The 26,208-nt window shown below is 44.4% G+C and overlaps 1 protein-coding gene across 2 annotated transcripts in view; it reads right to left on the bottom strand.

Annotated features, from left to right (window-relative positions):
- The window catches only part of plxnb3 (plexin B3), a 96,208-nt gene that overhangs the window by 17,139 nt on the left and 52,861 nt on the right, over positions 1 to 26,208 (bottom strand). For both annotated transcript variants that reach the window (XM_086278846.1, XM_086278847.1), the window contains 11 exons: positions 11,529 to 11,933; positions 10,639 to 11,362; positions 8,428 to 8,607; positions 4,586 to 4,714; positions 4,332 to 4,432; positions 3,946 to 4,078; positions 3,042 to 3,201; positions 2,669 to 2,777; positions 2,467 to 2,575; positions 2,269 to 2,385; positions 80 to 193 (listed from right to left, as the gene is read on the bottom strand). In XM_086278846.1, the coding sequence (XP_086134972.1) occupies positions 80 to 193; positions 2,269 to 2,385; positions 2,467 to 2,575; positions 2,669 to 2,777; positions 3,042 to 3,201; positions 3,946 to 4,078; positions 4,332 to 4,432; positions 4,586 to 4,714; positions 8,428 to 8,607; positions 10,639 to 11,362; positions 11,529 to 11,917 (2,265 nt within the window). In that variant the 5' untranslated portion in view covers positions 11,918 to 11,933. The remainder of the gene's footprint in view (positions 1 to 79; positions 194 to 2,268; positions 2,386 to 2,466; positions 2,576 to 2,668; positions 2,778 to 3,041; positions 3,202 to 3,945; positions 4,079 to 4,331; positions 4,433 to 4,585; positions 4,715 to 8,427; positions 8,608 to 10,638; positions 11,363 to 11,528; positions 11,934 to 26,208) is intronic.

The following is a 26,208-nucleotide window of genomic DNA, read 5'->3' as shown; positions in this document are numbered from 1 at the left end:
AGACAGAAATTTAAATATCAGCTGTGTGGTTACTGCCATTAACTAATTATCTGCAAACGTGTTTGCGTGCGTCTCTTACTTGATGCTGCATGCAGGTGAAGGTGTGCGTGTTGTCGTGCATTTTCTCCACAGAAGCTGTCAGATTAGTCCGGGATCCTTCGATTTCAACAACACACACATACGGAGCTTCATCCTGCAGAGAGACCACACACAGACACTCAGCTGTTTGATTTTAGTGATTCAGGTCAATAGAACAGACCAACGCCCGAAGGCTGGTACCACGAAAATAGTTCAACATACCCGGGATACCTTTGCCTTATCTGGTTACATTTCATCTAAACGGCCAATCTCTTTAAAGTAGGTACCAGACAAAGCCTGGGGGCTAGAATCAGCCTGCCACTGATTCCAGTCTTTGAAAATGTGAAGGAGGGTGTATAATCTAGACTTTTAACTGTGTTTTTAGAGCTTGTACTACTGATAAAAACCTCCCCCACGCCTATTCATACTACACGAAAGTAAATACGATATATATAAACAATTAAATAACAGAACATTCCCGTTTTTTCACTACTACAGGAATTCATGATTTTTACAGTGAGTCCACAGGAAAAACATGAAAAAAGAAAAAACAATCTGTGCACTGAGCTAACAACATTTTTACACATTAATTTCTTACAATTTAAGCCAAAAGTATCATTATTGTATCACACAGACAAACTGAGATGTATTGTTGAATTTGCACTTTTTTGTTGTATTAAAGCGTCTCAGGAGTTAAGTGTGTGGTTAAACTGTGCGGTTTCGCTGATTCGGTCCACGATCACAGTGGCTCATGATGTAAAATGAATTTGAGATCCCTGCTATACTCTCTCACTATCTGCACACAGAGGTTCACAGGATTTTGCTGCGTTGGAATGATTGGTCAGTAGGTGGTGGTTTTGCACATGTTGATCTTGTTTCTTGTTAAGAAGAGTAAACCAAGGTTAACCCTAAATAAATTCATCCGAAAGTCCCAAATCATAAATTGCAGCACACGCTTACGTTTTATTAGCAGACTGATGGATGAACATAATATAGGAGGTCGTTTATTTTCATTGAAAGCAATACTTTTTAAGTGCATATTATCACAGTAACATGATGGAGCTGCAGCTGCTTTCAGGATTAGTTCAAAGCTGAATTTTTATCTGATGTTGGAGGTTTTTTGATGACAACAGCTCTGAAGATGAAGAAGTAACTGAGGCTGCTGATGAGGATTCTGTGCCTTTTACTATTTACATTCAGAGTTATTGCAGTTCTTTTCTAGGAGTCTTTATTTTGTACAAACGGTGGTGTACCGCAGGGTTCTGTAAGACGGCTTGTGGCTTCATAAATGTCAATTTACATAAGAATGAAATTAATTTATCCATCCAGCAGCAGCAACCTGATAATTAGCTCAGACTAAAACACTGAAAATGAATTTATGATTCTCTCAGCTGCCTCGAACTCGCTGCTGTTAACAAACAAGCAGATATCGAGTAAAAATTTCCTTTTTGTGGAGCCAGAAGACCTGACGCACTCCTGGAAACACCTGCCTACAGCTGCTGCAGACACAGATGTAGAAACACGATGAGGAGCCAAGGCTTACGGAAACTAACAGAGACTCCTACACTCTTCAGTCTCTGAGCGTTTCTTCTTCACTCACCTCTCTACGTGTTCATTCACCACTTTGCATTTAATCGTTAGTTATGATTAATCTCTGGCTCTTTTCCACAGTCTGGTTCTGCTGGAGGTTTCTTCCTGCTAAAAAGGAGGTTTTCTGTCCCACTGTCACCAAGTACTTACTCATAGGGGTCATCTGATTGTTCGGGTTTTCTCTGTAATATTGTAGGATCTTTATCTTACAATATAAAGCACCTTTAAGGAAGACTGTCTAAATTGAACAGCATCAAATCGGCTTCGTGTTTATGTGCACGCCACACTCAGACAGAGAACAGTGTAGCAGTGCAACCAGATACAACGACCAGGCTCCAAGAAACAAAAGCTCTAACTTGGTTACGCTAAGTGTCACTTTTTGGGAGGTTACAGCAGATGTTGCGGCACCACACAGTCGAAACATGAAATATCAGTCTGATCTGACTAATGTTCATCCACTTCAAACAAAGACTGTTTTTACAGTTTTAGACATGAAAAACATTTTTTTGGTGTTTTGCATTAAACTGTTAATGGGACCATTCGATTAGACTCCATTTAGATCCCCGTCAGACTGAAATGAGGTCAGAGACGCGGACTTACAGTGTAGACGTCCAGGTTTCGTCCCCGCAGCACCACTGTGGCGCTCAGGCCCATGGGAACTAAAGCAGAGCTCTGTAGGTCGTAGACTAGCGGACAGGAAGTAGGACCAGGAGAGTCCTGCAGACAGAGAGGAGGCGGGGTTAGAGACAGGCTGACAGACAAAAAGATGGAGACAGACGGGGCAGCGGGCCGTCTTACTCTGTGGTTGAGGATGATGTGCTGGTTTGGACAGCTGTGGTTGTGAGTGCAGAGTTGATCCAGAGGACACCAGTTACAGCGCCACACACTGCTGACACACGCCAAACACCTGAAACACACACCACGGCCTTCAGCGTCTCCTCCATCACTGATTTAGATTCAGATAAACGTACAGCACTGTCACTGTGCCTACGTGACTTACTGGGAGCTCTGGTTCAGTCGGCTTACAGCCATGCAGTCATAGAAGGTCATGTTGCCCGTTGTGACGGTCACATGACCAAACATCAGTGACACGGGCAGGATCATGTGATCTGCAGGTGAGAGGTGACAGAAGTTACACAGTAGCACACCTGAATGAAGACGTTTTTACTGTCACTGCGTGCTGCACTCGGACTCTGTCACCGGCGCTCAAACTGCTGCGTGCTGTAAAATGCTTCACATGCAGTTAAACCTCCTGATATTTTTGGCAGACTCATTCTGAAACACTGTGTACTGGGACACACTAAATCTGTTTCTGGCATGCTAAGTAGGATGGTATTATGGAGGATTGGAACGCGCCCACAGTTCCTACTCACTGCTTCCTGTGGGCAGAGGTGGGAGGTGCTCCGGGGCAGGGGATTGGCAGGTGATGCTGTTTCCCATGACAATGGCAGGCTGAGGCGGGAGGAGCCCGAAGATGCAGGACAGAGACTCCTCCTTTGCGAGGGCGGGAAGCTGGGGGACCGACAGCGTTACCTGAGAGACGAACACAGAAACACGGTTACTGCTTTTCCATCGGGACCCTTCTCTCTGTCTCTAGAGCAGCTGTGTCTCGTATCAGCAATCCTTCCATTGTCTTACTGTCAAAAAAAGAAACGCCCATTGACAGTTTGGGGTCTTTCTATTATTTTTCTTTACTTATTTATATATTTTAGGTTTACAAACGAGAACAAAACCACTTCTGTGCTGGCTGAAAAAGCTCACAGTGTTACTTTTTTCTCCTTCTATTTTAAAAATAAACAACTTTACTTCACATCACAAAATCTTAAAAGGTTATTGTCTGAATTCATTTCACTCAGACCGCAATAACTCCTATGTTTGTGCTGATCCTTATAAACCCTGTGAAGATACTCGGTGAGGCACTAAATATGAAGATGTTTCGTTCATCCTGTCAGCGCTGCAGCAGTAAACAGCTGCTGCAGATGTTCATCGGCTGCTGTGAATCTTGTCTGAAGGATTGGAACTGGCTGGACTTGCAGTGCCTCTGCAATAACACACAGCCAACACAACAACACAACTGTGTTGAAACAGAATCAGCAACCTTCAGTCAATCAGAGAGCTGCTGAACTAGCACCTCAAGTTTTCCTTCAACCTGGACTGATACAGACACCTGCCAGCAACACCTAAGGGTGCCCTGACCCAGGCTGTCATCACTGCGGGAGTGGCTGACTGCATCATAACGCTGTCAGTCAGAATCAGATCAAAACAACAGCAGCCTACCTGCGTCTGCTCTTCTTTGCTGTGATTGGCCGGCTGCAGGCTCTGCACTGTCACGCACTGACTGGTTGGTTCAAAGCTCCAGAGCCAGTGGTTGGGCTGCAGGTGACGCTGACACTGATGTTTCCGGGAACATCTGCACAAAATACAAACATTTGCAGATTAGTAACAGCAACAAACAACCAAACGCAAAACGGCGTCAGAGCAATGTCACATCAACGTGCAGATGCTGCTGTGAGCAAACCAAATCTACTACACTTTCTTCTTCTACTGTCAGTCAGACTTTTTACAAAAAAAGTAAAAAGTTTACATAAAGTTTACAAAAAGATATAAAGAATAAAAATGTACTTTTAAAAAGTTACAAAACACCAGCCGACAGGTAGACCTACCTTCCCTCCAGGACACACCAGCCACAGTACGGGTCTCTGACAGCGAGACAGGAGCGACAGTCTGTCTGTTTCTCACAGGATGACACAGGAACCTTCGACAGCTGGGAGAAAGACAGGAAACAGTTTGTTTTCATTTTTTCTTAAATGGATCGTCTGATTGGATATTGGGGACAAAAGGAGGAAGGAGGAGGGGGAAAAAACTGAAGAAAAGAAAGTGAGACAGGAACTGAGGAAGGAGGTCGACTGTTTCTCACCCTGCTGTTTGTTAAAACATAAACATGTTCCTGGCTCTCATCCAATAGGAGATCAGCGCTGACGGCACTGCCACTGTCCACCAACTCGCTGCCATACAGATGGCCTGACTGATTGGAGATCACCAACACCTGAAAAACAACAACACAGGTGAGTCCACAGATTCCGACACTGTTCTGTTGTTTGGTTTGTGCAACCTCAATCCCTTTCCTCACCTCCTTTCCTTGTGTCCTTTATACCAAACAACAAATTACACATTCTGTTACACACACACATATCAGGTATTCATATCTTGTGGGGACATCTAATTGACATAATGCTTTCCCTAGCCCCTCATCCTAACCATAAAAAATGAATGCCTAACCCTGACCCTAAACCTAACCATAACCCAATTACAATTGTAACCCTGTCACTAAAACAACATTTTGAGTCTCAAAAATGCCTTCAAACTTGTGGGGACCAGGATTTTGGTCCCCACAACCATAGTAAACTACACACTCTCTCTCTCACACACACACACACACACACACACACACACACGACTGGAGAAAAGCAGAAAGCTTGACAGCAGATTTCTAACATAAGGTATGAATACAAAAGAGAATCATTGTCCTCCCGCTATGTCTAATGCTTCTTTTAAACATCACAGGTGAAAAGACATCCACAGAGGGGTACACCTGTGCCTCCTCTAATCACCGTTCCTACAGCAAGCCTCGCGTCTCCAACTTCAGGTACTGACAAACCCCTTAAGATGGCATGACTGACTTCCAGATCAGAGACACGGAGACAGAGAGAAACAGGTTGGCCCTGGTCGGACCCTCCCTGCTGTCAGTACATCTCAGTGAAGGGCGGAAAATTGGCTGATTCCATCCCAGTTTCACTAATTGGCTCCATCCACACCCTGAGATGTTCTGGATCTGTACTAATGCCACTAAAACACAAACACACATCTCTGTGTACTGTTCATTGTTTATTTGTTCTGAGTACAACAAAAGAACGCTCTTTCTCTGCTGCACAGTATTTGTCACTGAATGACTTTCCTGCTCGAGTGATGAGACGAGTGGACTCCTGCTGTGCCGACTGTGTGAAGTATTTTGAAAAAGTTCACTCAAGACGGAGAAACTCGTGTCAGCAAATATAAAACGTCTAAGAGCTGAAATGTTGTGACAAGTAAAAATGATGATCATCAACATTTAATTTCAGTAAAGTGACAACATGAAAGCAGCAGTGCCTGCTGCCGCTGCGGCAGCAGCAACAACCCGCCAGCAGGTGGAGCTGCTTCACCCCGACAACACCCCTCAAGGCACCTGCACTATCAGCAGCGTGTGACAAAGAGAACAATTCAGACAGTGAAAAATGCAGAAAGGAGGATCGTTTGAGTTTGAACAGACTCGATCCTGCTGTGCCACATCCAGTTTATTTTTTGTCTTTTTTTATTCTTGCTGAGATGGAACAGCAGCATCCTGACAAAGTAGAAACTCTGGAAATCTCTACCATATCTCAGCCACTTCACTCACTGATTGGTCAATTGTGTGCAAGTATAAAGGTATGGCAGGGCTTTAGTGTCTCTCTTATCCCTCTGTGTTCAATCTTCACTCAAATACTTTTGTCACGTTTCTTGTGTACAGCTGTGAGTTTGTGAAACACTGAGTTTTTTAGAAGAATTGAAGTACTGTTACTGCTTTTTCCTGTAGAAATGCGAACCTGTCTCCTGGATTTCACCTAAAGGCATCAGGGTGTAAATCTGAGTTCAGGAGACACTTCTGCACCGCAGACTGCAATAACCTAAAAACACAATGCTTAGTGGAGTTTAATGCTGAGCATTTTCATCATCACCGTCTTCTTCTTTTAAACAGGATGCAATGAGGAAAGGATTTTTCTGACTGGGAAACTGAGGACATCACAGGTTCATTTATGTTTAACAATTTAAAAAGACAAAGACTATCTTCTCTGACTTAAAAGAACCATATTTGTGTTTCAACAGTAGACGGACTAGTTCTTACATACTGCTTATCTACTCAACTTGGGCATTCAAAGCACTTCATACAGCATTTGTCATTCATCCATTCACACAAGCACTTTCTTCTACACCTGAGTCCTTTCTATCTTACATTCACACACATTCATGCTCCGCTGAACGCATCAGAGATCAGCTTGGGGTTCAGTATCCTGCCCAAAGATACTGAGACATGCAGACTACAGCAGCCAGAATTTGAACCACCAACCTTCTGATTAGTAAATGACTTTCTCTACCTCCTGAAGAACAGCCACCCCCAGTCATAATGACCTGAATGACCTGAAACAAGTGAGTGAGCCCACAAAGTCTACAGGGCAAAGGAGCCAGAGCTGCTTTCACATCGATTTCTATATAACTAGAAGTCCTTTTACAAGCAGAGGAGTCAGGAGTCACTGTGCTTCTAGTATACATCCGCACAAAAATTTAAAACAAGTGCGGGGACTCTGCCTTTAGATATGTTAAAGTGCAGGAGGAAAACATGTGCATATGTGTTTCTTTAGTTCGGATAGCCTCGGGTGCCACGCCCACAGAAACACTGCAGGAGCGTCACATGCTGGAGAAACTGGTGCTTGAGCACCTTTCTGATAGATTCACTATTTCACAATCCCAACAGAAGCACAGCAGTTAACATGTGCCCGGGTTCGCCGCGAAAAACGTGGTGTTGCACTTGTACATGCCTCTTGTTGTTGATTGGTTATTGGTCCCTCAGGTGCACTCTGGGTAAGGATCCAGCAGGAGGCCCTGAAACATTTACAGTGTGTGTGATTAAATATTAACGGGGAGAATCAAAGCTCTGCTGTTTACCTCGCTGAGGCTCCGAGGCAAGATTAGAGCTCATTAACGCACACACGCACACAAGTTTGTCCTTCTAACTTTGCGAGGACTATGAGTCACACGGTGCATTCCCAGGACCCTTACCCTAAACTTGAACTTGATAAAAACTTCGAAATGAAATGGAAAAAAAATGCCTCTTAAGGTGTCCCGCAGCGAGAACAATTGGGTACAGAATCTCATCACTTTTCAAATGTCCTCTCTAACAATGTGTAAGACTGGGTCCTCATAAGCCACATGTACAAGTACACACACACACACTTACACCCAGTTAAAAGCTTCAGGGGTGTCCTGCTGGATTCTTACCAGACTGCACCTGAGAGACCAATCACCAATCAACAACAAAAGTCTGAGCATGCTCCCATGTGACCCTTCCCACTCTTCCCAAACGCACCACACCCTCGAGCTAAACGCCTGTTAGTCACACACACACACACGCATACATAGAGTGTATCATTGTGTTGCTTATAAAGAGCTTCAGGCTACAAGCTGCTCTGTTCAGTGTGTGTGTGTGTGTGTGTGTGTGTGTGTGTGTGTGTGTGTGATCATTTTCCTGGTGCTTCTCTTCAGACCTTCCAGTTACAACATAAACAGGAAACAGCTGATTCCTCCCTGTAGCTAGAGATGGAGACACAAACGCCTAAACAGGCCTTTTCACTGCCAAGTAAAAACCAGTCTCACCAGCTGGTCTCTTAGCAGCTCCATTAGAGTGGAGGGGTCTGAAGCCTGTTCAATTAAGCATTATTCGTATATGCATTTGCACCCCAAAACTTTTCATGTGAGAGTACAAACGGTTTTATACTACAAGTAACTGTCTGCTAAATTCACAGCAGGGAGATTAAGCATCATGTGTCATATCGCTCCATGTTCAGCCACAATGTGCACCATTTCAGCTGTTGTGTGGGACATGTGGGAAAGGGTAACTGAGGTCAATGGCCCAACCGACGGCGTCTACTTCATGTGTGAAACGGCTGTAAAACATGTTGGTGGTGTCACCTTTTGCAGTTGTCCCTTTCTATCTCCCAGGAAAGCGATGGTGTGGCCCGCCTCAGTTGCTGTGGTGACAGCAGTCAGCTGTATAGTGGAGTTGACAATGGGCGTGGCTTTGAGGGGCACGGCGCTAGCGATGGGGTTGGGGGTGTGTTCCCCTCCACAGGGGTACTCTGAGAGAGAGACCTGATAGATGAATAAACAGAGAGAGAGAAGCCAGTGAACACAGGTATGTGGTCAGCCCTGCTTTATCTGTTTACGTCTCTAAACACAAACAATATTGCTTCCATTCACCTTTAAAACTCGTGCTTTTTTCCACTCAGCCTGTCACTTTAATCTGTGTATTTTTGCTCTATGTGGGTCAGCTCTGTGTTACAAGCTCTGTGTTTGAGTGGCAGCTGTCTGATGATAAGTCCAGATGCTGAAGATAACCACTCTAATCCACACACACACACTCACTCACACACACACACATAGTATTAAGGTCAGCAGCGAGGCAGATGACAACCATCGACAGCTTCTTGCCTAAAGCAGCTGCTAATCTGTGATGTCATCACATGTAAAATGTGATGTCATACGATGTCCCACTTGGCCGACCAGGACCTCAGCGATCCGTGGGATCATCTTTGGACTCTCATTGGAACAAGTTTACTGTCCCATTGTTTTCAACTGTCACCCACACTTCTGTACTGCACTCTCATTACTAGCAGTAGCTCTAACTCTGTCATCTGCAGTATCTGGAGTTTATATTTGGCTCTATCGCTCTTTGCTTGGACCTACTTCTGAGAGCAGCAGCAAAGACAACAGATTGGTCAACTTTATTAAAAAAAACATGAAATTAAGGACTTGGGGTGGAGGTGGGTTGCAAAGTGACTTGCAGATCAGAGCAACCATTGGGTGGGGAAAAGCAGCTTAAAAGCATGTCCTATATGAGATTTACCAGTTGGACATGTCGAACGGTAAAAATCAGCTGATTACAAATAAGCTTGACTTTGTGGTCTGAACTGAAGCTTTGGCATCAGTCCATTCATATATATTTTCAACGTAGAACTGATATTATCACAACTCTATTGCCAAAAAACTTGAACAGCCTACCACAAAGTTATTGCATAGAAAACTGAAACCACAGCTTTCATTCGCTTTAGGAGGGGCTACCTCCCACCCCCCAATCTAAAAAAAAAAGAATAATAATGATTTGCAAAATCAAAATACATTATGCATGTATTATGTGCACCAAGCTAGTGAGTGTTCCAGGTAAGGAGGTTACTCACAGCCAGTAATGGTAAGTGTTAAATCTACATTAGTGCTTTCTATCCAGCATTCATTCTCCGACGGATGCATCGAAGAGTATCGATTTAGTATCTTGCCCAAGGATATTTGGTATGAACACCACCAACCTTCTGATTAGTAGATGACCTGCTCTACCTCCTGAGCTACAGCCACCCCCAGTGCCAATGCTGGGTGCAACATGTTACTGGTACCACATTATATTTTTCAGTCATGCAGTAATGTAATGAGTTACTGTACAAAATTCAGTAGTTACACTACAGTTGCAATTATGTCATTACTTACATTACAAAGGTTCTTTAGTTCTGTGCACACTGAGCAGATAGAAAGAAAAAAACATTCACTTTTTCTTCTGCACCCCTACGCAAAAAACAAACACCTCGTTTTGATTGTGTACAAGGAGGAGGGAAATGGTTTAGTGGTCAACAACATTTGTTGAGTGGTGATATGGAAATCGCTTTTATTACAAGAGCATGATTATATAAAGTGCAAACTGTGTCCAGGACAAAAAATGACAGTGTTATACCGCTAACATCGACTCTTTGTGAGCATCTGCACGGACAGCATGCTAATACAGAGCTAACGAAGAAGGCAGTGTGATGTTAAAGTTGAGCGTATGCTGACCCCAGGCCTGCATCCAGAGCCTGAGCTTCAACAGGTAACAAAGGCAGCGATTAAGTGACGCAGCCTCCACTTCTGTTCATGTTTCTACAGCAAAATCATCGTGGCGATGACTTTGAAGTTTCATTGAGCTGGTTTCAAACTTTGTTATGTCGGCTTTGTGTTCTTACATAGCCTCAGGTTTACATTGTGTTTCAGGTCACGTTACAGAGTAGCAAGAAAGTAACGTAATGAGTACTTTCTCTGGGGACAAATTCATAGATTACTTTGTTAATCACCCCAACACTGCTCAGGTGTTTGTGAGTTTACCTTCGGCAGTTTGAGACATTTTGATGACACGCCGTACTCGATGTAGGCCTCCTCCTTTCCACCGCTGCCTTGTCCTCCCTCTGTGTAACACACTTCCTGTGCTCTCCGCAACATTGTGTCTAACTCCGCCATGCCATAAACGCAGAGAGCTGAACGATTTGTTGCTACGGGCGTGGACGCCTGCCCCGCTGCCATGACGACAAACAGGTGAGGTTCACCTGAGTGGTTGCCTAACCATGCACCTTGTGCCAGGTTATACCCACCCTGGCACAGCAGCGGCACCTCAACGTACGAGTAGAAGCTACGATCAGAGATGCAGAGCCTAGAGGCATAAGTCCGGTACTCCTTCTTGTGCCGCCGTGAGAACAGGAAGTAGACATGGTTGCCATGGACAACAGCCTTCACAAAGTGGTTGTTGTAATCGGAGTAACTTCCTACAACAAGTTTTCCAAGCTCCTCCTCCTGAGAGAACGCTCTGCGGGGTGGAACCACTGGAAACAGCCGCCGTGTCGTGATTGGTGGGATGTCACCAGGGCCTTTGCTAGTGTAGCTTCGACCAACCAGCATCAGGCGCAGCACGTCACCATCCCCACCCCCTTCCTGCTTATTTTTCGTGGTTATTACCACGGCAACAGTGGAGACACCTGGAGCGTTGGCTGCGACGTACTGAGTGTCAACGGGATTGGACGTCTGATAGATGAGCTGAGAAATATTGGACAGATTCCTGCAGAGAAAGACAGGACAGAAAAGTCATTCTTCATACGTGTTTTGGCTAATCCAGACATCAGTCACCGTTGATACATGCAAAGAACAGATACAGTGTGAGAAAAATGTATTTGGATAAACTCTGGGAACACAGTGAGGAAAACTAGCACAGTAAACTGACGTACCTCTTTTCACAGATTCCCTGGAACAGTGATCCACAGACTATCAGACTCCCTGGCTCCACCCCCTGCCCCGTCTCCATCAGCAGCAGTTTGTTGTAGTTGTCGGTGTCCTTGGCTGATGGGCATTCCTGGAGCACGATTGGTGGGAGGCACTCTGGGGAGTCCCGGTAAGGGCCGGTCTTTACGTGCAACAACACCTCGAGGCCAGTGGTCAGCTGGTACAGATTATTGACCCCGCCCACATAAATATGTCCCGCTCCAGGATCCAGGAGCAGGTGCGACAGGGGGGCGCCCTTCAACTCCACATGTTTCGAGGCATCCACAGGTTGGGAGAAAGGGGAGAGGATGTGGAGGAAGAGGAGGAGTGACGGGGGGATGGAGGAGGCCAACATGGCAGCTCCTCTTTACCTGAAACAGATTAAAGTTCAGGAGAATTAAAACTTGTGAAAAGCAGCTGCTTATGATTATTCACAGGTCAGCAGGCCCACTTGCAGTTAATCTCACTGCCCGCTGGTCAAAAACAGACAAAACTTGTTTTTCTTGTTTTATCTGTCCAAACCCTAAAGATATTCCCTTTACAGGGCGATCTGGTGGAAAAAGGAAATGAAATAAACCCTCCGAGAAACTGAAACAAGACAATATTGTAGATTTTTGAATTGTGCAGAAACTGACCCCAGATCTGAACTTCACTGTAAAATTTGAAATCCACTAAAGAATGTCTTCTTGGCTTCACCGTCCGCCCACAGAAAGTCAGCGGTCTGTCTGAATACAAAACTCAAAGCTGTGATTGCATCTTATTTCCACTTTCTCCCCTGCAGCAGAAAACCTCGCCCGAGTTTCAGAGCAGAACTGAACCATGACTGTCTCAGATTAAGGTGGAGAAACACGGATCTATTTCATACCCCAAAAAGAAAAAAAAAATCTTAAATATGTAAAATACACCTGAGCAGGTGAGGCTCAGCCCTGCAGACTCGCTGCACCGTTTCTCTTTCTCTCTCTGAAGTTATTAATAAAATATTTTTGCTGCTTCACACTTTTCATCTGGCGGTCAAACTGTAGTTGCCTGTAGTAACATCACCATGGCAACAAACCGGTATCCACGGCAACGCTGTGAAACGACTCAAACCTCTGGTGGGTTGTTTGGTTTTTATGACAGAGTGGAGTTTTAAACTGGTGTCAAACTGGTTTCAATCTTGCGGGTCCTTCTGTGTCTTCAGGTTGCATCACTCTGTCAAAGTGTAAAATATTCCTCAGACCTCATTCCTCTTCTCCTGAGGATAAATCCACGATCTTTCCTCCAGCTCTCCCACTACTGCTACAAACAGCCTCCGCCTTCACTTCACCTGAAACAAGCTGATTTACTATACAGCCGAAACGAGGAGAAAGATTCACTATTTAAAGATGAAATTTCAAGCAGCACAAAAAGTGTTCTTCCAATGCTGAACCTCCAAACAGTTTTATTCACAGGCCGCCTACAACAGACACGGTCAGCAATTAGTTAGCTGTTATGGGGTTTGTTTTGTGGAAGGCAGAAGTAACCATATACTGATGAGGGTGGAGTACTACGTTATCAGCCTTCGTAGACTGCAGGGGTGACTGGCACTAACACAAAACCTGCTAATTAGTGCTGATGATACTTTTGTTATTTCATCTGTAGTCATCTCTAATTGGTTGTGTGGCTTTAAATGGAAAGCCAGAAGGCAGTGAGAGTAGCACCACCTACTCACAGAGCAGAGCATGTATTATTACAATGGCTGTGTTATTGATAAAGTCAAAGATAGCATGAATGGCCTGAAACAAGCTGGGGGTGGAGGTGAGGTTGCAAAGTGGCATGCAGAGGTACCAGTAACCCTATGTTGAACAGCTTAAATATAATGTTATGTATAAGATTTACCAACAGGATGTACAGAGGGGTTTCAGGCGACATCAGCTGGCACTGAATTATGCATCTCTGCCAAATTTGCAGGAATTTGGCTCCATGGCTGTGATACAATTTTAACTTTTCATATTAGTCATATCGTTTATAAGATAATTACATTAAATGACTCTAATAGTGTCATTTATGCTTAGCTTATGCATGTATGTGTGTACATGTTTAGACATCTTTGTGAGGACAGAAACTACTATACTTGTGGGGACCAACAGTCAGTTATGGGGACAAAAATGTCCATCCCCAGGAGTTTGACGGCATTTTTGAGGCTCAAAATGTGGTTTTAGTGTCAGGGTTACAATTAGGTTATGGTTAGGTTTAGGCTGAGGGTTAGGGTTAGGCATTCATTATTGATGGTTAGGGTTAGGGTAAGGAGCTAGGGAAAGCACTATGTCAATGAGATGTCCTCACTAAGATATGAAAACGAGTGTGTGTGTGTGTGTGTGTGTGTGTGTGTGTGTGTGTGTGTGTGTGTGTGTGTGTGTGTGTGTGTGTGTGTGTGTGTCATTATGAAGGGATAAAGCAGGTTTATTTGTACTGTAAATCTGGGCATTTTAACACAGGAGTCTATGGGGGCTGACTCGCTTTTTGAGCCAGCCTCAAGAGGCCATTTGCACTACAGTTTTTGGCGCTTCTACTTGGACTTCATATCTCTGTCCCAAGTGGTTGCCACATGGTTCTATCCAGTATGTGTTGGAAAACACGCCTGTTTAGATACTCAAAATATGGAGAGAATGCACACAAACAGCTTAGCTTGTCCATCGGTGTAATAATGTGTAAACATTTTCAGTTCAGATATAATCTGTTTTGATTTTCATTTTTACCTTATAAAGAGAAGCCCAGGGGTTTTCTTTGACTGGTATTTTCAGATAGTGGGGCCAAAAAAACTCCCAAAACTCGAGCAGAACCATGCGCAGGAGGAACTGTTTGGAAACATTTTTGCAAATCTGTATATTTTTTGCTTAAAGACAACATCAAATAATCCTGGCAAATATCCAGTCTTTCAAACAACCATCAGGTCTAAATCAAACCGCAGCAGTTAGAAAAGCCAAATTCTATCCATGACATAAACTCACAGTTATGACATTTGATCATCAAACTCCCAATAAAATGGTTTTTAATCTCCTTTTTTTAACAAAGGTCAGTCAGATTAATCTTGAGCACTAATGTGGTCAAAGGTTTTACCACAAGCCTCAGAATTTCCTCTGAACACTTTCAATCAGTCGTCTTTTTCTCGACAGCAAAACAGATCTTTAACTCACATTTCCACACAAACAGCCAGCGCATATCCTCTTTTTAACAATATTCCCAGTTCGGCAACAAAGAGGACTTTCTCTTGCTTTCTCGACACGTCAAAACAGTCACACATCAGATCTGATTCAGCTTCATGCAAATCAGAGGAAGAAAAACTCATTTACATCTGTAGTCTCAGAAAATACCACAAACTGTGGGTTTTACTGTGCTGTGGCGTGCCTCTGATTAGAGCCTGGGACCTCCAAACCAAAAAATAAATCATCAGGATTTTTCCTCTTAATCCAGCTGGAGCCTGAGGGAGACGACACACCAGGCGTGCACCGATTGTGAAATTCTGGGTCAGTACTGTTTGCAATTTTCAAAATAAAAATCTGCATCCTAGTATATACATATACATATAACACTCAGAGGGTGATTTCAAACAGAAAGCCAAACATTAAGCCCCGATTAACATTGATTAACAGTATTGTTAATACATCACATGTGATGACATCACATAAAAGAAGGTCTATGAAACATGAATTAAGAAGTTGTTTAAAGGAGGAGGTTACTGATTTCATCAGTCGTATCTCCTCAGGCAGGTTGTTCTAAAATCGAGGGCCCTGATAGCAAAAGCACAGTCACCACCCAGGAGGATCGACATATCTGGTATGTATCTCAGGCTCAGACTCAGATGTACTTTTAAAGGGATCAGCAAAATCTTACAAGTTGACTCTATAAGCTTACAGATAGTCAAAGCACAGAAGTCAGGACTGGGGTGAAGCTCTGCAGTCCACCAAAACCAATAAAACCCCAGCTGTTGCATTTTGAATGAGCCAGAGGCGAGAGAGTAACTTTGTGTTTATACGAGTGTGGACAGAGTTGCAGTAGCCAAGCCTGGAGAAAACAAACATGGGGATGACTTTTTCCAGGTATGACAGTGAAAGCTGTGATTTAATTGAAACAAGACCAGGCGGCTTCTTTGATGTGTGCCTCAAAGCTGAATCAACTTGTGCTCACAAGATCCTGGCAATGGGCTTCACTTATGTGGACCAGGGTCAGGGTAATGGTCACGGGGCGCGGGTAAAGTTGAGTAAAGCTGGGGTCAGTGGGGGAGCTGGCCCCAGGGAGGGGTCACTTGCCCCTCCCTTCCTTCCCTCCCCATCTCCAGCTGCCTCCCTCTTCCCGCTCCACCACAACCACCCACACATGCAGGACCTTGGAGTAGGGGTATGTCACCAGGGTGCAGAGGAGGCCACCCCCCGTCCCCTTCTGGCTGCCTCTGCCTCAATTTTATCCCACAACTTAGACATTCACATTACTCACACTCTCATTACACATACATATAGGATCTTGGGGGTGGGCACGATACACGGAGTCCAAATTACCATCAGGGTGTACACCTCACCCCTGGCATTGTTGCCCACCTCTCAATGTTAAACACACGTAGACATTGAGGGCTAGCAGGAGGGACCATGCGCTTACCTGCTGCTCTCTGGCAGGTAGCTCCATGCCCTCCTGGGTTTTAAATGCACCTTAGAACACACATGCATCAACACTACAATGAGCGGGTGGAGGGAGGTTTGGAGTCTTCTCCCACCCCCGTTCTCTGCGGCCTGCTGGAGCGGGGGGGCTAGGAGGAGGAGTTGGCCGTCCGACTGCGGTCTGGAGTGTGGGGCCTCCCTGCTGCTGCGGAGTCGGGGCGGTCTGCCTCCCCCCACCGCAGGGAAAAGGGTAACACCACCTGGGTCTGGGTGCAGTTCCCCCCTCCAGGGGCAAGGGTACCTAGACCCGGTTTGTAGAGTACGCTTGGGGAGTGTGATCGTGTGTACAGCGTCTCTTTATGTCTGTCTCCACGTTGGTTGAGTGTGGAGTAAGTGCATATGAGAGCATGAGGGTGGGAATGGATGTTTGTATCTGTGTGGGCCTGTATGTCTGTGTCTATATGTCAGGTTGGGTGTCAGGCGCCACCTCTCTGGGGACATCTCAGGCCCTCCAAGGTTTGGAGGCCTATCTCCCCCTACCACCACTTCCCCTGCCAGTGGCGGACTCCCTCAGACATCGGTGCGTTGGTGGTTCTTTGTGTCCGGGGGTGGGCGTCCAGGTACACACCGGCTCACTCCTTGGCGGCCGCTTATCGGGGCCTGGAGCCTGGGGCTCGCTCGGGCCACTTCGGAGGTGGGGTGCCCCCGGCCTCTCGGCCTGGGGCTCGGTCACTCAGGCACGGCTGGCTGCCGGCGGAGCTCACGGGCGCGTCACTAAAACTCCCCCTGGCTTCTGCTCCGCGGCTGCTGAGTGAGCCCTCATCTGGGACTCTCCTCAGCTCTTTCTGGGACAGTGGCGCAGCTGCCCCTCTGTTGGTCTTCCTTGGTCTCTTGTGTTCTGGGGGCCTCTGGATGTCTGGAGTTTTGATCTCCTCCATACCTGCTTCATGCCCTGGAGGACGGGGCTGTGGCTCCCCCCCCCCCCCCCCCACACCCTCTAGCAGATTATTACATGAAGGAACCTTTTTAAAAAACAAAAAACAAGCGCGTCCATGCTCACAGGTGTACACACGGGTGATCACACCCACAAACTACACCCTTTTTGGCTCCTACCTCAAAGCACACTGTGTTCTGTTGATCTTATGTGCTGCACAATAATGTTTAACATTTAGTATTTACTGTCATATTCCCATATGTCATTGTGATGTTGTTTATTCTATTACTCTTGTTCTCTTCTGCTTGTTTTCTTTTTTCTTTCTCAGCAGGTGATCCAGGTGATCGATAGATGCATTTTTTTTCTTCTTTTTTTTTCTGCTCATTCTGTTGGTTTTTGTCTTTTGCCCTTCTCCCCCGTCCCTCTTCTCAGCTGTTTCTCTTTCCCTCTTTCTTTCTCCCCTTCTTTACCCCAGTCAAGTCTGTCCCATATTCAGTAAGTGAAAATAAAATGAACAATAAAAGGTGAATCAAATGGACCATTACGGCAAGGCTGGGATGGTCAATTTGGTAAAGTAAATCCGTTGGGCATCTTTCTTTGCCTTTAGACAACAATTCTGATGGCAAAAGAGCCAAACGGGACAGGCAAAAAAACAAAAAAAAAAAAAAAAAGAGTTGGAAAAAAAAAAGACTAACATGGTGGGAAACAGCAATTAGGCTCTTAAGGTCACCGAAACTCATGGGAAGGTACACTGCATGGACAAACCTACTGGGTCACCTACACATTACACCTCATCACCACAGAAACCCAGCCATGAAGCTCCTGGTGTGTAGTTTTTGTGCAGCTCAGCACTTGGTAACAACACTCTTTAACTTTTCTGCTGAATTGCTGTGCTTCTTAAACACTTTCTACGTTCGAGTTCAGTGACCTGTTAATAGTGACTCATTGTAAAGGCAATCGGCATGGCTTGGTGCTTGACTTTATACACCTGTGGATATGAGACTGAAAACATTTTAGTCCACATATCTGTATGTTGTGAGAGTAGCGAAGAAAAAAGATTTAAGATTTAGCTGAATGGAAATGAAATCGAAATTAAATAAAAATAGGACCTAGAATTGAACCTTGCGGTACACCACGGTTAGTGTGAACAGCAGCTTAAACACAGCAGCTTTAATGCTTTTTCTGCCCACCAAAGGACAAACTACAATGTGAACTTCAAGGCCATTTTAAGACACGTTTGACAGCTTCTCCTTCATCCCTTTATCAGATACCTTAATTCAATCACACAAACAGTCTCACTGAATCTGGTTCATACCCAGTGCTTTATAGCAGTGGGCCATGTTTCCATCACTGATACTTGGTGCCATTTGCTTGGCACCATGTGAGTATAAGTCAAGTTATTCACTCATAGTAAGCCATAAAAGAGGTGGCTTTATCTGTCAACTGACAAGGTTTTTTCTCTCTCTCTCTTTCATTTGGTTTTAGGTCCTGTGCAAAGGTGGTTAGTTGTGGTTGTAATCGGTGCTCCTGTATAAGAAACACCTCAATGTCAAGCGGGGCCTTTGATGTGCCACAGTCTTATAACCATCCCACAGCTACACAGACACATTTTACAAATACACAGAGACACTCAGGTAAGGTGAACATAGCTGTAGGGAACACACGACCGAGGTAACGAGGCTGGGAAAGTAAAACTGAATACTAAATACAGAGACAAAGGCTACCAAAATAAAACAGGAAATAACATTACAGGAACAGCTAACACGGAGACGAAGGCTAGACAGGGTACTAGGGAACATGCGGGAGGCGGACAACTGTAAATATAGACCTAAAGAGACAAAACTGAGTACAAAAACAAACAATACCTGTAACTGGGGATATATATACTAGGAATCAAACTAAACATAAGACCTTATGAGTCCAAATACAAAAAACGATGGGTCAAAGACCATCTCAGACCGCAAAGGTACACCTGCACTTGCCTCAAGGCACACCATTTGGAGATCACTGTTCTCAAAGATAAGAATTAAAACCAACCAAATGCAGTGTCCTTGATGCAAACTCATTTTCCAACAGGGGGCAGTCGCTTAAAATGGCATGATCTACCCTGAGTGTGACGGGCAGATATCAGTCAGCAGGGCTCATATCGGCTGATATGCACATCCCGGTGCCGTCCTGCCATGAAGAATAGGAACTGGATGTGACAGCTGATTTGAGCCTAGGTGAGCTGGTCAGATAAAAGCTGAAGTTGGAGTAGATAAATAAAAGCAGACTACTGAGTGTAACAGTTTTTTAAAAGAAAATGAATTTAAAAAATCTCTGTGCAGCTGGGCTGATGAAGAAAAAGTGAAGGCTTCAAACCAGCAAGGACAGAAGAGGCTAATCTGAGTTCGGCTAGCCCGTGTAGCTTTCAGCCAACTTCAGTTCGGTCCAAAGCTTCAAGAGGACTTTACACGATCAGTTTGGCTTCATATCTCTCAGGAAAACAAGATTTTCTGCCCCAGTAAAATTAATAAGAGCCTCTGATATGTTTTACAGAGTGTGTTCCTCTGATACAAAACACTATTCATCTCTCTCTCTCCTGGTTAACTCGTGCTCGCTCTACCCTCCCTCCTGCTGCGTGTTGGTACAGACTGAAACTCGCTGTTTAACTTCCCCCCCAGTGCATGCTGGGAAACAGCCAGTGAGGCCTCGGGACACACAAACACACGGTGCCGAACACACACAGCAAGAGGCACACATGCTTCAACATTTCCATGGTAATACTGATCATCCTCACACACAGTCAGTCTGTATGCTAATCACTTCCTCCTTCAGCCTGATGGGTGGGGAGGGGGGCTTCATCTATAATTCATGCTGCTGAGGAGAGAGAGAGAGAGAGAGTTGTAGGCTGTCAGAAAGTAAAATGAGAGGGAGAGTTAAAGTTGGAAGAAAGAAAAAGAGAGAGAGGTTATAAGAAGGACAGAAGAAGGCGAGAGAGAGCGCTGGAGGCGACGGAGCGTTAAAGTAAAAAATGAGGAAAAAGACTCAGAGAGAAAATAAATTCATGTTTGATCTGCTGAATTCAGATCAGCTTCTGTCAGCCTGTCTATCTGTCTCTCTGTTGACCCTGAGAGCTCTGCACACTGCAGCTTAAGAAAGCTCAGGCATGGGAAAGTGCTACGGACACGTCCATGATACCTTTTTAAAATAAAGCCAGTCTCCGTCCATACTAACGCGCCTAAGAACATATCGCGTACACCGAGCCACGTCTCCTAAGCACAGATGCAGAAGCAGAATGATAAAAGGCAAAGTTGAATGGCAACAGCTGGTGCCAGACATCAAGGTCAGCAACGCCTGTTATTCATCCTGCGTGTTAGTCAAGGCTGATGTCTTTGTTATCTTCTCAAAAAGCATCATATGATAAGAGTGTCACAAATCAGAGTGGAACACTTAGCGCCCCAGCAAACACGTGCGCCTGCATCGCCGTTTCCAAAAGTCAAAGTTTCCGTGAAAGGCTCGGTTTTCAGTCTCAACTCAGCTGCATTTACAGAAGCCTCCACATGCCAGGCGAGCGTGGATGCTCGGTCAAAGCACAGAAGAAGAAAGTACATGAAAATAAAATGCATAGTTTATGACTAGTTGGTTAACCCTTGAATTGAAATTTCTATGTTAATTTTCATGTTGCTCTTATTATACTCATCATGTTTTCAGGATTATTTAAACAGGAGGGCGAGCAGGGTCAGAGAACGAGGCAGGGGTGACTGCAGGAAACCAGAATAGCTCATCATAGATAAATACACTGTAAAAACTGGTGTATTGTCTTAAAATACTATAAAAAATTAGATTTCACAAAAACATCTATAATATAATGCTGTCTATAGTAATATGTCCCAGTGTAATAATAACTAAATAATAACTAAAATCAAATCAGGGATGTGGAGTACATTTACAGCTATAATATATTACAGTAAACTATATTTCAGTAAAGTACTCGAGTAGATGTACCAAGTTGCATTCCCCCATTGGTCCCATCTCTGTCATGAGGTGGCACATTAACTGTAATTTTAGTCCGGTGGAATTATTCAGGAGGAGAGGACCCTCTGAATGAGACAGACAAGCTCAAAATAATTAAACCATAATTAGCTAAACAAAAAAAAGTGCGTTTGAGAGACCACGTTTTATCTTCAACGCTTCTCTTTTCAATGCAATCATTAGCTGTCGTAACCTGTCAGCTGCTGTAAGAGCTCACAGAAGGAGAAAGCAACAAACGCCTTCGTGTTCACTGTGAGCAGAAAGCCAGCATCTGAATTTAATGACAGCCAAAACTCCAAAAATGTGTTCAGGGTTTAAATGAAACAGCTATACAGCTGAAAAGTGAGGCGTGATTTACATATTTGTGTGATGCCTCAGTTTCCTAATGACTCTGATCAAAACAAAGCCAGGAAACAGACTGTGCCTGGAAAAAGAGTTTGATCAAGGCAGTTGCTCCCGGCCATCGAGACAGACAAAGATCCACAGTGAAGCAGACGCCCGAGTTTCTCGCTAGATTTAAAGGCAACTTTCCCAAAAATCCTGTTGACATTACACAATTACCACAGATATGTTATTCATATTTATTTTTAGGTAAAACTTTATTATTTAATGATAGTTTGGTAACACTTTATATGGTTCAATTTAAGTAAGCTGTTTAGTATAATGTCTTATGTATTGTATTAAAGCTGTTAAAATATTAATAATTTAATTTAACATATAGAAACTGTTAAAAACTGTATTATGTATTTGCTCATGACTGTGTCCGTTAGTAATGGGTCATGTGATACTTGGGCTGAATTCCTTGCTATCCCATTTTAACCTGTTAAGCACTCCGGGGCATCAGTTTTTCATGTGCAGGGCTAACAATGTGAATTTTAAACCTACTCAAGCAGTTCTGCAGCCTAAATCTGACCGTGTAGTGAGTGAAAGTGACATTAGAGGACACAGCAACCTACCAATATACCTGAAAAACTATCTGAAGTGTCCTGAAGTGGCCTTCAGGTCAACACTTCGTGTATTTTAAATGTGCTGTACGTGATAATAAAGCTGACTTGACTATAACTACAGGTTAATTAACTCTCACTTTACTGTTTATTACTGATGATTGTTACAAAGTAACTGCTCAGAGGACAGTTGTCTGAAAACTTATTTCAAAACTGGGGGTATTATTAAAAAAGGTCAGAGAAGCCCTGAAACATGCAGGCAAAAACACAAGAACTGAAACATGACCGAGGAGAATCGTTTTCCCTTCCAGGCTGACCAAACCCCCTTGAAGGATCCCCAGAAACTATTCCAGTAACCTTCATGCCTCCTCAGGGGCTCGAGGAACATTTTTACAGGCTTATTTAACCTCCTTAAAAGGCCTGACAATTTCTTCGACAACCCCTGGAAACTTTTCATGCTCCTTTGGAATCACCCCAGGGGCCATTTTCACATCCTCCAGGTCCCCCGAAACTTCTTTTGTGACCCGAGTCCTTTCCAAGGACAGACCCGAGGAATTAGCTGCACTAAAAGGCACCTGAAACATCTTCCATTACTTCTGAACCCTACTCCTGCTTCCTCAAGGACCACCGTCACTTCTCCAAAAGCCTTGAGACCTCCTCCAGGACCGCTAGGACTTCCTCTGCGACCTGGAACTTTGTCTAGCGTTCAGAATTAAACAGCCATGAAGAACAGGTCCTGCTCTCTGATTGACCGCCAGGTGAGCAGATTAACCTCTGTTTCTGCATCGCAGCTCCAGGTGTTTTATTGTGCTAGTAACCGTGGCAACGGGGACGATGCTGCAGGTGTGTCTGCAGTGAAACACGCAGCAGTTTACTTTGCTAATCGCAGCAGTTTGTACTTCACTAGTCTTTTGTTCCTGCCCTCCCTCCCCTCTCTCCCTTCTCTCTTTCTCTCTTTTTTTAATTTTCTCATGGGTCCTCTCCTCTCCTCGCCTCGCTCGCCCCCCTTCTTTTCTCCGCTTCCCTCCTCTCTCTCTCTGTATGTAAATGAAGGACAGCCTGCTTTCAACACAGTGAGGTGATGATTACAGGCTGCCTTACCTCAGGCGCACACACACGCACACACACACACACCTCCACCCCCATATTATCTCTGTGGTTTGGTGCTGACTCTCACACTCACTCTTCAAAGAGACGACAGAATCAGACGCATACACAGCTGTGAGTGTGTTACTGTGTGCAGTTAAATTTCTTGTCTTTGTTCATTTCCTGTCCTTCCCTCTCGGCGACTCCCCTCCCTCTGTGTTTGTATTCGTCCTAGTTTCAGTCTGCTGAGGAGCCTCAGAGCCAGGCAGCTGCAGAATACCCTCAGCACATCAGGGTCCATCCTGAACCCGGTCTCAGCACAACCTTTGGCTCCCGCTTTCTACCTCATAAGAAAGCAGAAATGAGCCAGCCACACCTTCCCGCTTACATTCCAGTGGAGGAGATTCAGACCGCCGTCTTCCTCCCTCTTTACCTTCAGGCAACATTCCAGAGTAGGAAAAATTTCATGCTGATGCATCAACGGCCTCGCAGAGCATCACATGTTCAGCATCATATAATGCAGAGGCTCGTCACATGATCTGTGGTGCCTGAATCTATGCACTGTGTCTGCAGCACTGACAGGATCCATGCAAGTATTCAGTAAAAGCATCTGAAGTGTAACACAAAGTAAGACGCTGCACAATGCTGTAATACATTAGTGTCTGCAGCCTCTTCCATCCACCTCCAGTTTTTGGCACACTGTATGTTAGGCACATGTAGCCTGATGGCATCATTATGACTGCATTGTGACATGCCACAAAGGGACATCATCCAGCTCTTTTTACACGCCGATGAAGAACAACCAGGACACGAGAACCTCACAGCTGCTTCTGGATTCACATCTATCACAGCATCTCAATCGGGGAACATCTGCAGACCAACTACAGCTGATGTGGACGTGCCAAAAGCTGCAGTTCCTCTAATGACCACATCACAAAGCTGACTCTTAAAGCGAGTCGATCCCTTCAACTCCCATCTTTAAATCCCCAACCTAACAGCAAAAATGAGCCATGTTTGTTTCGGTCTGTGGCTGTTGTACACTTTGATCAGCTGCACTGGATTGTGCACTGTGTTCTAATTCACCCATTAAGGCTAAACTGAGGCTTAAAGTTAGGGCTGGTCTGGTCTGATAGCTGCTCAGCTTCAGTAAAATTCTATTGCTTTATTTGTGCATTAGTACATTTGCATTTTAAGTACACCCTGCTGTTACTATAACACTCCACCAAATCATCCAAATACAGTCACAAATATATGTGCTATGGACAAAACGCTACTATCAAGGTTTCAAAGCAAAATGCAATAATAGAATGATAATACAGCAGTAAGAAAGCAGGAGAGAGCAGGGAGAAGACACGCACTGTCTGCAATATCCTTACGTCATATGGGTCGCCTGCTAATCGGTGGACTCTGGACACCCCCGCAGAATACACTTAGTGGGAAGGAAGCGCTTTAACAGGAAGAGACCCCTAACAGATCGAGGCTCACCCTTAACCATGTGACGTGTTGTTACAACAACAACTTTCTTGTACAGACAGAATTATTTGCTGAAACATTTTATAATAACATGAAAAGTATTCAAATGCTTCAGCTGGTAACAACAGTGTTGTGGTAAAAACACGAGAAGTTTCTTTGTTATGAGGAGAAAGCAGGTCAGAGCTGCTGTGGGACAGAAAACGGGAACAACGGCTGATGAGACTCCTAACAGTGCTGGAGGTCCTGGGGACAGGTACACTACAGGGTACAGACACACAGCAATACTACCTCAAATACTAAAGAATGTGAACCACATACACACAAACACTCATGTCGGGTATTCATATCTTGTGCAGACATCTAATTGATATAGTGTTTTCCCTAGCTACTAACTCTAACCATCAAAACGAAATGCCTAACCCTAACCTTACCCTAAACCTAACTATAACGTTATGGTAACCCGGACACTAGAACCACATTTTGAGTCTCAAAAATGCCTTCAAACTTGTGGGGACCAAGATTTTGGTCCCCATAAGGGCTCTTGGTCTCCACAAGTATGGTAAACTTCACCTTTTGGTCCCCACAAAGATATGAATACACACTTACACACACACACACTCAGAGGACTACCACTTCTCTATGCATTTCCTCTCCCTTCCTTTGTTTTTCTTTTCCTTCTTTGTCTCTTTCTTCTGCTTCAGGATTATTTTGTTGTGTGTTTGGCTTTGTTATCACACACACACACACACACACATACACACACACACACATTAAAAAACACTCCCCTGGTGAGCTCATGAATATTTTTTGGTGTTCGAAGAGACGAGGACGGTTTGATATCATCGAGGGTGTGTGACAACTGTGACACACAGACACACTCCGTGACACACACACTCTAGATCCCAGTGGGATTTAGAGTGTGTGTGTTTCTCTGTGTGTCTCTGTGTGCGTGTTATGCATGTTGTCAGCTACTGTCACAAAAAGTCATTTCCCAAAAAGGCATTTTTTATGTCTGCGTGTGAATCATAGAGCTGACTGTACACAGACCTTCATCATCGTCCCCACAGGAAGTCAATTTGTTGCCGTGGTGATGCAGCTCATTGATGTAGAAACATGATGAGATGTTTAAAAACAAACAGCCCATGCTCCGGTGCTATTATTATGGCAGTTACTGTACAGCAGGCTCGTAGCAGGGTTTGAACTCGCAGGTCTTTTAGTGTTTATTGGTAAATGTTTAGCATTTGAATTTAAATAGTCTGCCTCTGTGTCACTTTTTATTCTGCTGCTGTTCAGTACAACATATACACAAGCTGGTAGAACTAAAAGGAGGCCTCGGAAGCATATTACCAGCCAACAAAAACTTACAGAAGGGCCAACTTTGTCAAACTTCTAAACAATGTTGAGGTTTTATTAAAAGGTAAAATGTAAGGGTGTGTCTGCCAAATGAAAAAGCTTCGATTTAAGTCTAGAAAGTCACTTCTTTATTTCTGCATCGTTCTCAGATGGTTCCTAAAGTTAAACCGTTGAGGCTTTCACTTTGATAGTGACGTCCCACCTGATGTTCTTTAGCTCACTAATCAACAGG

This window comes from Aulonocara sp. 'chitande type north' Nkhata Bay, linkage group LG20 (assembly GCF_057382095.1).
Source record: "Aulonocara sp. 'chitande type north' Nkhata Bay isolate Kocher_YH1m ecotype deep benthic linkage group LG20, A_spYH_male_GT1.1, whole genome shotgun sequence".
NCBI classification, from domain to species: Eukaryota; Metazoa; Chordata; class Actinopteri; order Cichliformes; family Cichlidae; genus Aulonocara; species Aulonocara sp. 'chitande type north' Nkhata Bay.
The sequence above is the reverse complement of the archived record's forward strand: the minus strand, read 5'-3'. Positions and strand labels throughout refer to the sequence as shown.